The sequence below is a fragment of the Sinocyclocheilus rhinocerous genome, unplaced genomic scaffold (genome assembly GCF_001515625.1).
Source record: "Sinocyclocheilus rhinocerous isolate Xijiao unplaced genomic scaffold, SAMN03320098_v1.1 scaffold2173, whole genome shotgun sequence".
Classification (NCBI taxonomy): domain Eukaryota; kingdom Metazoa; phylum Chordata; class Actinopteri; order Cypriniformes; family Cyprinidae; genus Sinocyclocheilus; species Sinocyclocheilus rhinocerous.
The window spans coordinates 968-13131 of NW_015664200.1; the positions used below are offsets into that span (position 1 = coordinate 968).

A 12164-nucleotide genomic window follows, 5' to 3' on the forward strand; every position below is an offset into this window, starting at 1 on the left:
ATCATGTGTGTTTAAGTATTTATTGTACATATGGGTGTGTAAGGACATCCTCTGTATATGTCTGTCCCAAACAGCCTGCCGGATGTGATGTCTAATCGGTCGGCTTTGTTGTGTTTTGTCTGCGTGAGTGTAAATGTGTTTTTGTTTGTTTCTTCGTCAGGCGGGCCGTCAGTGTAGCGCCCTCTCTGCCGAGTGCAGCAGGACGCTGCTGGTTTGTTTCCTGTGGGTGTTGAAGAATGCAGACGCTGGGCTGTTGGAGCGCTGGGTCTCAGACCTGTCTGTGCCACAAATCAACCGCTTGCTTGATCTTCTTCACCTCTGTCTGTCCTGTTTCGAATACAAGGTACATCCACATGCCCTTCTCAGTAATGACTATTTGGTATTTAGAAACATTGTCCATTCAGTCATGGTGAGGTACTGAAGAGTTTAGGAGGATTGATAACTGTTTTATCTTAAGTACCAACGAAGCAATAAGAGTAAAATGCAGGTCAATCAAACGTCATGTTGCACCTGTTGCTTTGCTTAGTCTCCCAAAGGATATGCATATCCTTCCGAACGCTTTTTAAAATCTTGGAAAATCAGTGAATTTTAAATTGAAAATCTTTTAAAGACTTTTTTTAGGATTGGATAGTATGTATACTAATAATACCATATTTATTAGCAAACATTACATTATTAAAAAAAATTAAATATATATAAAAATAAATATATGGTAAAAATATGACATGACCTCTTTCAAATTCAAAAAACTGTAATTTTGGAAGTCGTTTCTTATTTTACACCATTTCCTCTGACACATTCAGGAATTTTTGCTTTATATAGTGCATTTTAGTGTTGCAGGTTGACAAGTTTTTGATCATTCTGTTCATTGTGCCTCTTCTCAGGGAAAGAAAGCCCTGCAGAGGATAAACAGTCTGACCTTTAAGAAGTCTCAGGACATGAAGGCCCGTCTGGAGGAGGCCATACTGGGCACCATCGGCGCAAGACAGGAGATGGTCCGTCGCTGCAGAGGTACAACGGACGCTCTGTTGGTATCTGTGCGAGTACATGTCAAAGCATTGCATTTGTCATTTACCTCTGTTCCTGTGCGTTCCTCAGAGCGCAGTCCTTACGGAGGTCAGGAGAACGTCCGCTGGAGGAAAAACGTCACTCACTGGAGACAGAACGCAGACAGAGTGGACAAGTGTGTCTTTTTGACTCTTCTCTCACTGAATATCTTTTTGTTGCTATTCACATTCACTGGACTTCTGAATGATGTTGCTCTAGCTGTCTGTCGATTTAATGAAGCACATAATCACTGGCTACACATACAGTTGTGTGTGTGTGTGTGTGTGTGTGTGTGTGTGTGTCATATGGGCACTATGAATAGCTTACAGTAAACACTGTCTCTGTGCAGAACCAAGGCAGAGTTGGCGCAGGAGTCGGTAGTGGATGGAAACTTGGCGACAGAAGCTGCTCTCATAGCCCTGGACACACTGGAGATCATTGTCAAAGTAAAGCAGACTTTGTGACTCATTTGAATGCATTAACTACAAATACCATGTGTTACGACATGAGTCATTTTCACATAGTTCATAAGTGTTTGTGCGTGTTTTTGCATCAGACGGTGGTAATGTCAGAGCTGAAGGAGAGTGTTTTGGGTGGTGTGCTGAGAGTCCTCCTCCACAGTATGGCAGGAAACCAGAGCGCACTCTTCCTGCAGCACTGCTTCAGCACACAGAGAGCTTTGGTCTACAAGGTTTGTGTCTGTTGTTAGCAGAGCTTGTTAATCCCTAACACTAATTACTGAACACCAATCCTGCACTAGGGTCATTTGACAAAATAGCCAGAATTTTCATATCAATGCATGCCTAAAATATTTTCATTTGGAATTTGCGTAAATTGCATTAAATAAGTGTTTGTTTAGATCTTACTAATTACTGAACACCGGTTCAAAACCCATCTTATTTAAAATCATTAAATTCTATCACATGCACGCTACCATTCATTTTTGAAATAAGTCTCTTTTGCTTACCAAGGCTGCATTTATTTGATGAAAAATACAGCAAATATTGTTGAATATTAGTACAATTTAAAACGACTGTTTTCTATTTGAATATATTTTAGAATGTAATTTATTCCTGTGATCAGAGCTGAATTTTCAGCATCATTACTCCAGTCTTTAGTGTCACATGATCCTTCAGAAATCATTCTAATATGCTGATTTGATGCTTAAGAAACGTTTCTTATTATTATAAAAAAAAAGTATGAATATTTTTTAAATAGAAATGTTTTGTAACAACATGTATAAATGTGTGTTTGCTCTCACTTTTGACCAAATTAATGTGTCCTTGCAGAATAAAACTAGTGCTGTCAAACGATTAATCGCGATTAATCGCATCCAAAATAAGTTTTTTGTTTACATAATATATGTGTGTGTGCTGTGTATATTTATTATGTATATATTAATACACACGCATGTATATATTTCAGAAAAATATGCTATGTTTATATATTCAATAGATTTATATATAATATAAATTATATTAATATAAATATATAAATGTAAATACATGTAAATATTTTCAAAATATATACTGTATGTGTGTGTATTTATATATACATAATAAATGTACACAGTACACAGCACTAATAAAAACATTATTTTCTTAAAAAAAAAAAAACATTTAAAATATTACTGATCTTAAACTTTTGAACTGTAGTGAACTTTTGAACTTGGTCCTTCCACTGGCAATTAAAGAACCCCATGTCACTCCATCACTACTAAAAAACACTCAAAAACAGAGTAGCAGCTATATAGAATAGAATAGATTTTACTGTCATTGTTTTAAACAACGAAAGACTGTTTAGTAGCTCACAGGGTTTTGGCATAATAGACAAACATAAATAGATGCAAATAAAAAAATAAAATAGACAAGAAGAGAGGTAATCCAAAAGGTAGTATATACAATGGTTAGTGCAAGATATTGTAGTGCACACTGGAGCAAATTAAACAAGAACAAACAAATCACCAACATTCTTTCATTGTTACAATGAGATTTTGTAGACTTGTACCTCTCACATTTTCTTAAGAAATGTAAACACATAGTTCTTCATGCTGTTTGTGTATTTTTCGAAAATCATTGTCATTAAATAAAACAAACTTGAAACTGTAAGACCTTCCCTTGTTGTTCAGGTTAGCCTTGTGTACATATTATTTGACATAGTTCACAAAGGAAATTGTAGACGAAACTAAGCTTTGCACATGTGTTTCTGTAGTTCCCAGAGATGCTGTTTGAGGAGGACACTGAGCTCTGTGCCGATCTGTGTTTGCGGTTGCTGCGGCACTGCAGCAGCAGCGTGAGCTCCGTACGCAGCCACGCCAGCGCCTCCCTCTACCTGCTCATGAGACAGAACTTTGAGATCGGCAACGTAAGGCACAATGTCACTTTAAACTCCTATCCTTGATTCAGCTTTCCCTACATATAGAGGAGAAATATGATCAACTCTATCCTGTCTTTTCGCCTGTTCTGTAGAATTTCGCCCGTGTCAAGATGCAGGTTACCATGTCTCTGTCTTCACTCGTGGGAACCTCGACGAAGTTCAATGAAGAGCATCTGCGACGCTCTTTAAAAACTATTCTCACATATGCCGAGGATGACCTGGAGCTCAGAGATTCCCCCTTCCCTGAGCAGGTATCAATCACTTGGATCGGAGCTGGTAGCTAAAAGGTTGTTGGTTCGAATCCCACAGGGGATAAAAACCAAACACCCTTCATTAATGTGCCCTTTAAGGATGCATAAAGGGATAGATTTGTGACCCTGGAGCACAAAAGCAGTCATAAGTAGCACAGATATATTTGTAGCAGTAGCCAAAAAAACATTATATGGGTCACAATAATTGATTTTTCTTTTATGCCAAAAATTAATAAGGATATTAAGTAAAGATCATGTTCCATGAAGATATTTTGTAAATTTCCTACCGTAAATATATCAAAACTTAATTTTTGATTAGTAATATGCATTGCTAAGAACTTAATTTGGACAAATTTAAAGGTGATTTTCTCAATATTTAGATTTTTTTTGCACCCTCAGATTCCAGGTTTTCAAATAGTTGTATCTCAGCCAAATATTGTCCTATCCTAACAAACCATACATCAATGGAAAGCGTATTTATTCACCTTTCAGATTATGGATAAATCTCAATTTAAAAAAAAAAATAAAAAAATTCAGAAAAATGTGTCCTTATGACTGGTTTTGTGGTCCAGGGTCACATTTTTGTATTTTTTAATACAGGAACACTTTGTACTTTAGCATAATTATTAGCAGATATAGTCACTTCGGGGTTATTATCAACAACTAAAACCATTTGTTAAACTGAAATAACATAAAATATTTAAAAAATAAAAAAGTTATTTCCGATATTTGCCAAGGCAGCATTTCTTATTTCCACATAAAACACAACAAATGCTTTAAAACTTTCAAATTAAAGTGAAAACAGAAAATATAAAAATAAATTCAAATTCAAAATAGTAACAAAACCTAGCATATCATTGATATTACCATAATAGTCACTTTTCTTCTGTCTTAAGGGAAGACAGAAGAAGATAAGGGATAAGCTGAGATAAGGGAAGTCGTGGCCTAATGGTTAGAGAGTCGGACTCATAACCCAAAGGTTGCGGGTTCGAGTCTCGTACCGGCAGGGATTGTAGGTGGGGGGAGTGAATGTACAGCGCTCTCTTCCACCTTCAATACCACGACTGAGGTGCCTTTGAGCAAGGCACCGAACCCTATACTCACTATGTCTTGTCTGTAGGTGCAGGATCTCGCCTTCAACCTCCACATGATTCTAACTGACACTGTGAAGATGAAGGAGCACCAGCAGGACCCAGAGATGCTTATAGACCTCATGTACAGGTCAGTGCTTTATCATAAGGGTCAGTATCGCTTTTGGTGTCCTGTACATAAATAACTCATTTGACATGATAACTTAATATAGTTATATTACTATATTAGGGTAAGTTTTTATATTCATAACAAAAGCATTACTTGGCTCTTTAGATACATTTTCTAGATTTTGTTTAGGTTTGTATAAGAGGATGCTTGTTATTTTGCTATGTCCCATGCACTGCTCATTAAATTTGAATGAGAGTAGAATATAGTAAAATCATAAAATTAAAAAAAATTGTTCTCTATTAATATTTTGTTATATTTTTGTTAAACTCAATTTGAGTGTATTGATCATTTGGTAATAAAAATTACATTTTTATTTAATAAAAAAGAAGAGTTTGTCCATGTCTCTTGAATGGTTGTCCACCCTGTCGTATTCGGGAATCCGTCCCTTTCAGAAAAGGCCATTGCTGTATTCATTCAAAATCTGCTCTTTCGCAGGACATGCCTCTGAGTGCAGCAGAAATTGCACGGCAATACAGAAAACGTCGGGATGCAAACCCCGAACGAAGAGAAGCATACCTTAAGAAAGAAAGTGAGAAATGGAGGAAAGATAGAGATACAGGGAAGAAGACAGGTATTAATGAGAGAGGAAAACGTGCTCCAAGGAAAAAATGGAGGGAGGCAAAGAAAGCTGCCAGAGCTAAAGCCAGGACAACAGTGGAGTTGTTATTGTTATTGTTTGTGAATGTATATCTAGATTTCTTTTTGGAAGTGTGTTTCGCTCTGTTCATAATGTGGTATTTACATGGAGTTTTTAGTTAAGATGTACTGAATCGATATGAATTAAACTAAACTAAAATGAATGGGGGGGGCGGTATATCAATGTGATCGAGAATGTAATTTTATTATTTTTTCAAAGTTAAATAAATTTGTCATTGTCATTTTTTGTCATGCTTTGTGTGTTCTGCTTTGTGTCCACCCTGTCATCTTGATATTTTAAAATAATATTTAAAATAATAATTAAATCATATCTATGTAATCCAGTGTGTTCAATAGCTAGGTGTGGGGGCAATAACATGCAAACAAAAAACTGCATCCAAATATCAGTTTTCTCCAAATAAGAAAAAATACATGTGCGAATTGAGTTTCTTTAAAAGCACATGGTTTACATAAAATGTTTTATACATTTATAATTTGAAGGCAAACAAATAACCCTGTTTAGGAAAGGGACAATCATACCTTTCAGAAAATATAATTTGCATCTTAATATTGCAATGAAAACGTATTTAAAAGTAATATATATGTCCATGACAGGGTGGACATGTGGTTTATGCTTCAAATGATGGCCTATAATTATCTAAAAAAATGTGTGGGAGCTCAGCTAATATGTTTCTATAGTACTTGAGTGTCTACTGTTTATGACATAAAGCAAATGGGAGATTAAAACCAAAATGTTGGAGTATTGTGAGGGTTGAAAGGCACTCTATGGTGATATTGACCCATAAAAACCAAAGGACATTCAGTGGCCCTCTGCTGTATGTACAAATGGCTCTTCTCTGTGTAGGATTGCTAAGGGCTATCAGAACTCTCCTGATCTGAGGCTCACGTGGCTGCAGAACATGGCAGGGAAGCACTCAGAGAGAGGGAACCACGCGGAGGCAGCACACTGTCTGGTGCATAGCGCCGCCCTTGTGGCGGAGTACCTCAACATGCTTGAAGATTGCCGCTACCTCCCTATCGGATGCGTGTCATTCCAGGTAAAGTCCTGTGTGTGTGTTCTTGAATATATACGATTTATGAGGACACTTCCTGTGTCCTTGTAAACCAAATGGCTTAAAAACATGCTAAAAGAAGCATCTAATAATTGAATAAAAAGTTAGTTAAATGTTTCAACCAGGAAAGGTTTTATTGTTGTTTACTAAAAAAAAATTTTTTTTTTAATTGAAATAAAATTTAATTAAAAAAATAAGGTAATGTACAAAATAATGTAACTAACCAAAACAAGTTCAACTTAAAATGCTAATATTACTAAAACTGAAATAAAGCTGTGTAGGAATATAAAAAAACCCTAATGAAAATGAAAATAGCACATAACAAAATTACATAAAAAATTAAAACTAAATTAAAATTAAAACTGAAAACTACTTTAAAGTAATAAGTAATACATAATAGTATATGAATAATGACAATAATGTTATAACAAATTAACAATAATAACAAAAAATAATAACAGAAAGGAATCAGGGAATTCTAAATTGTTTGTTATCAGTTCTGGAAAAGCTTGAAATGAAATATTTTGTCATTTTATTTAATACAAATTTTATAAATAGTAATAATAATTCCATAATTATTTGCAAAGATATTATGTAAAATAATTCTACACATTTTAATTAATACTTTTTTTAATTTTAATGAAATAATATAAAGTTTAATAAATTATAATTTTTTATACATTTTCTAAATAAACTTTCATAAGCAAGTAATCATTTTTACATATTGAATGGAATATATTGAAAATGCAAATGAAAAACACATTCTCACTGGTCACTTTGCTGTTTTGATTAAAAAACTTACTGTAATTTATGATAATACCCATGACAAATTTTGTGATTGTTGACACTTCGATTGCATTTCACAGAGTATTTCGTCCAATGTGCTGGAGGAGTCTGCGGTGTCTGATGATATTCTGTCCCCAGAGGAGGAGGGCATCTGTTCAGGGAAGTACTTCAGTGAGTCTGGGCTCGTGGGACTTCTGGAGCAAGCAGCTGCTTCTTTCAACATGGTGAGAACTCACGTCACATCACTCCCCCCTCAGTCATGGAAACTGAGTGCACTGAATCAAATGGATTAGACTCATATCCAAGCCAGCACCGCATATTTTTATGGGATTATTAACTAAAGGATGACTGTAGATTCTGTCTCTCCTCCAGGCTGCCATGTACGAGGCCATAAATGGAGTCTACAAAATCCTTTGTCCCATTCACGAGGCCAACAGAGACTTTAAGAAGCTGGCCTCTGTCCACGGCAAACTGCAGGATGCCTTCAACAAAGTATACAATCAGGTTTGTTGACACAGGAAGTTTGTGTTAAAAGAGCTGAACGTGTCTGCAAGAAGTTCCAATCAATCTTGCACAGTTTCAGGAGTCAATTTGTTGAATGGATATTAAATTTCTACAATATTCATTGTACATTAATTAGTGATCTGTTATTTCTTGTATAAGAAATAAATTATAAAGCCTGCTACTTCATCCAGTATATAACCACAATAGAAAATAGTAATACATAATTTGATTGAGTTGCATTAGGTAAAATTGGGCAGTTGAACAAAAATCATTGTGCTGCTTCATTAAAAAAAAAAAAAATGTTTAATTTAATTAATCATATAATATATATGATATCCTAATCTTATCAGCAGCTTCTTACTGTAAGCTCTACTTTAAACATGAATAGCTCAGATCGTGAATTCTGCATTCCCGATGTGGCATCATAGTTTCATATGAATATTAGTTTTATAATACCTGCAAACTATTTGCCTTTCAGTGAAATGCACCGTTCTGACATTGAAATAAGCTATTATTGTGCTTTATGCAAATACGAGGAGATTTTATTCGGGGAGGCTTATATAAGTTAACATCTTACCTCCATATGTTGCCTAATAAAGTGTTTATAAATGGCGCTGCTTTGTATATAGAGGTAACCGCTGTATTTCTGCTTTTACATAAGCGCCACCTACTGTCAAAGAGTGAATTTGCATGAATTTACATCTGCCGTTTGTATTCAGACCAATTAAGTAATCATTTATTAGGCCAATATATGAAGTTTATAATTTTATAGAACTTTTTTCTTTTTGTCAAAACTTGTGCTGTTTTGACAAAAATAAAAATACTGTGAAGTTGTTTAAAGGGATAGTTCAAAAAAGAAAATTACCCAGTGATTTACTCACCCTCAAGCCATCCTAGATGTATATGATTTTCTACTTTCAGACGAATGCAGTCTCCACACGGCTCCTCCTGAAGCGAATCGATGCATTTGTGTAAAAAATATATCCATATTTAAAACTTCATAAACCGTAATCTCTAGCTTCCGCTAACTGTCGTGCGCATTCACAAGAGAAGTGTAAATATGGACATTTTTTAATATAACTCTGATTGCATTCGTCTGAAAGAGTAAAGCCATATACACCTAGGATGGCTTGAGGGTGAGTAAATCGTGGGGGTAATTTTCTATTCCTTTAAGTACTACTCACCAGGAAATGTGGTTTGCTTGAAGTTTGCTTTCTGCAAATTACAGTTAATATAGATTAACAAAGACATTCCCGCTCACCCTTCAAGTCCAAGGCCAAAGTCCTCATGGAAGTCTAGTTGAACTGTAGCATAAACAGAAGTGAGCTGAGGTACTTATTATAGTCTTTGTGTTGTAGGTTTGCACAGGATGTTCCTTAAACTGAACGAATAAAAGCATCTGAAGCAGGTTCACCCTCACCTCAAGGCTCAAGACTACTTGTGAGGGTGAGTAAATCGTGGGGTAATTTAAATTTTTGGGTAAACTATCCCTTTAAATCATAGTTTTTACGGTTATTGATGTTATACAGGTATGTTTATATCTTAATTTTATTAATTTAATAGTAATTTATCATACCAAATGAACAATTGTATTTGACAACTCTAGAATTTTAAATGTTTTGTGCTCCAGATGAAGCTAGTCTTGGGCTGAGATCTGGACCACAGACATTACTTGCTGAGCTGTGGTGTAAAGTTCTGTGTTATTCTAATGTGTGTGGTTTAGATGCTTGATTGATGTCTTTTCTCTGTCTTGTCGGTGATGATGTGTTTCCTGCTGTGTCCGCACACAGAGCTCAGGATGGGAGGTATGGCTGATCGATCACACTGTGCTTCTGTATTTATCAGTACCATATGTTGTAGTTTATGTAAGAGGGAATTTTCTCCCACACAGAAACTAACTGTCTCTGGTCTTTATCTCTTTTTATTTCTCCATCGGTCTCCCTGTGTGCGTTCTGGATGTTTTCCTGGTGAGTGAACATGAACTTGGTTACCCAACATAAAATTCAAGCTGTTCCATCCCACTGTAAGGTTCACCGTCTCTGACACACTTATGTAAGGCCATTTCACAAGAATGGCACAAGTCAGTGTTGTCCTAGCTAGGGCACATGTGCACGCATTCGGATCCATAAACCCATCCTCCATGCAGTCAGTGTTGTGCCTTTAGGCATGATGTGGCTGAAAGACTACAATTATGTTATTTAGGCTTTTATGTGACACACCATTCTCTTCTCTCTTCTTACATGTATCTCAATTGTTCCTGTCCTAAATGTTCAGGCCATAGAGGATGTTTGGCACCTACTTCCGTGTGGGCTTCTATGGATGCCGCTTTGGAGATCTGGACGAGCAGGAGTTCGTCTATAAAGAGCCTTCCATCACCAAACTAGCTGAGATCTCACATAGACTGGAGGTGCGTTTCTGGTCTGGAGTGATTAAAAGCATAAAAACATTTTTATTTGAATAATAATAACAACTATTATTATTAATAATAATAAGTAATTATGTTGAATAATATTGGTAGCAATTACATTTTTACATTAATTTTTAAATAATTAAAATTATAACCATTTGTTTAACGTTTTCAAGTTGTTTTATTTTTTTTACTTGGATTTGTGTTACTTTGTTTCTAAAAAAATTTTTTTGGGATATATATATTTCTCCTATATTTGAAAGTGTCCTACATTTTAAAGGACGAATAAAAAACACTGTTTACAATTTATATTAATTTATGAGAAATTCTTCATATTTCAGGGGTACAAATCTTTGGTCAGGATCAGGACCGTGGTCTGAAAAATGGTTCTGTGCATCTCAAATGATGCTTTTAATATGATCATTTGTAAGGTTTATGCTGAATTTTTTGTAGGAATTTTACTCTGAACGATTTGGTGATGAAGTGGTGGTGATCATCAAGGACTCCAACCCTGTTGACAAGAACAAACTGGACCCAAATAAGGTCAGATATTATTGCTAACACAAGACTGAAGGCTTCTTATCAAACAAAAACATTTATATTTGGTTAGGATCGTGTATATACTATTGTTGTATTTATATTTAAATTGGCTTTTATTTTTATATACAGGTGCATCTCAATAAATTAGAATGTCGTGGAAAAGTTCATTTATTTCAGTAATTCAACTCAAATTGTGAAACTCGTGTATTAAATAAATTCAATGCACACAGACTGAAGTAGTTTAAGTCTTTGGTTCTTTTAATTGTTTGTAATTATTTTTTTGGTTTTGTTATATATTTTAATTTAGCTTTAATTCATTTTTCCATTTAACTAATTTTAGTACTTCAACTTAAACATATTTTATTTCAGTTTGTTTCATTTTTATTTTTACTTTTTTTTTAAAGGGGTCATATTTAATGCGATTAAAATTTTTCCTTTCTCTTTGGAGTGTTACAAGCTGTTCGTGCATAGATAAGATCCCTAAAGTTGCAAAGACTAAAGTCTCAAACCCAAAGAGATAAGAAGTTAAGACTCATCCACGCTCTCCTAAAACGCCTCGTTTAAACACGCCCCCACATGTCTACGTCACTGTGTGGGAAGATTTGCATAACGCCGCCCAAATGTTCACGCAAAGAAAGAAGGTGTAACTTTATTGTTGCCACCCGCCGCCATGTTGTGAAGATGCTGTGTGTTTCGTTGTGAAAGCTGTAAGAAAAAGTGAAGACGTCGAAGATCTTGATGAAGAATAACTTTTATTACAGAATAGTAGTGACAAAGTAAGTACAAACCTAGCCAAAGGCCAAAAGAGCAAAAACATCTATCAACAGGCAACATAGTGTGTGTGTGTGTGTGTGTGTTCCCCTTTTATCTGAGGTGGTTCTCAGTGTCCCACACCTGCTCCCATTCTGCAATTGGTCACCATTTGCTCAGGATGTGATCATCCCAAGTGATCTACAAACAACATAACTGTTGACTTTCTTCTTCTCTATAATAATTAAGCCATTTTGGGAAATGAGCATGATCAAACATATTGTGGAGTGGAATCTGGTCTTTTACTGCAAGTATTCTTTTTTTATATTTAAGTTTTGAGCAGTGTAGAGTAGGGCTTGTTGTTTGTCATTTCTCCGATCACAAATGTAGACATGGTTTTATGTTTACGCGGCACGATGCAACGCATAAAAAGACAGCATAAACCATTATAATCCGTAATTATGTCCCCACTGGATGCAACAAATGCCTCGTTTATAATGGGTTTTAATGTTTATGTCTCGTCGCTCCGGCCGG

At 35.4% G+C, this 12164-nt stretch overlaps 1 protein-coding gene across 1 annotated transcript in view; it reads left to right on the forward strand.

Moving 5' to 3' along the window:
- Positions 1–271: 271 nt before the first annotated feature.
- Positions 272–12164, forward strand: part of LOC107729913 (dedicator of cytokinesis protein 7-like) — a 20401-nt gene continuing 8508 nt past the window's right edge. The window contains exons 1-14 of the mRNA XM_016540649.1: positions 272–343; positions 885–1011; positions 1099–1183; positions 1397–1493; positions 1604–1738; positions 3259–3411; positions 3516–3674; positions 4795–4895; positions 6436–6628; positions 7510–7653; positions 7802–7933; positions 9724–9738; positions 10215–10340; positions 10794–10883. Of these exons, the coding sequence (XP_016396135.1) occupies positions 939–1011; positions 1099–1183; positions 1397–1493; positions 1604–1738; positions 3259–3411; positions 3516–3674; positions 4795–4895; positions 6436–6628; positions 7510–7653; positions 7802–7933; positions 9724–9738; positions 10215–10340; positions 10794–10883 (1503 nt within the window). The 5' untranslated portion in view covers positions 272–343; positions 885–938. The remainder of the gene's footprint in view (positions 344–884; positions 1012–1098; positions 1184–1396; positions 1494–1603; positions 1739–3258; positions 3412–3515; positions 3675–4794; positions 4896–6435; positions 6629–7509; positions 7654–7801; positions 7934–9723; positions 9739–10214; positions 10341–10793; positions 10884–12164) is intronic.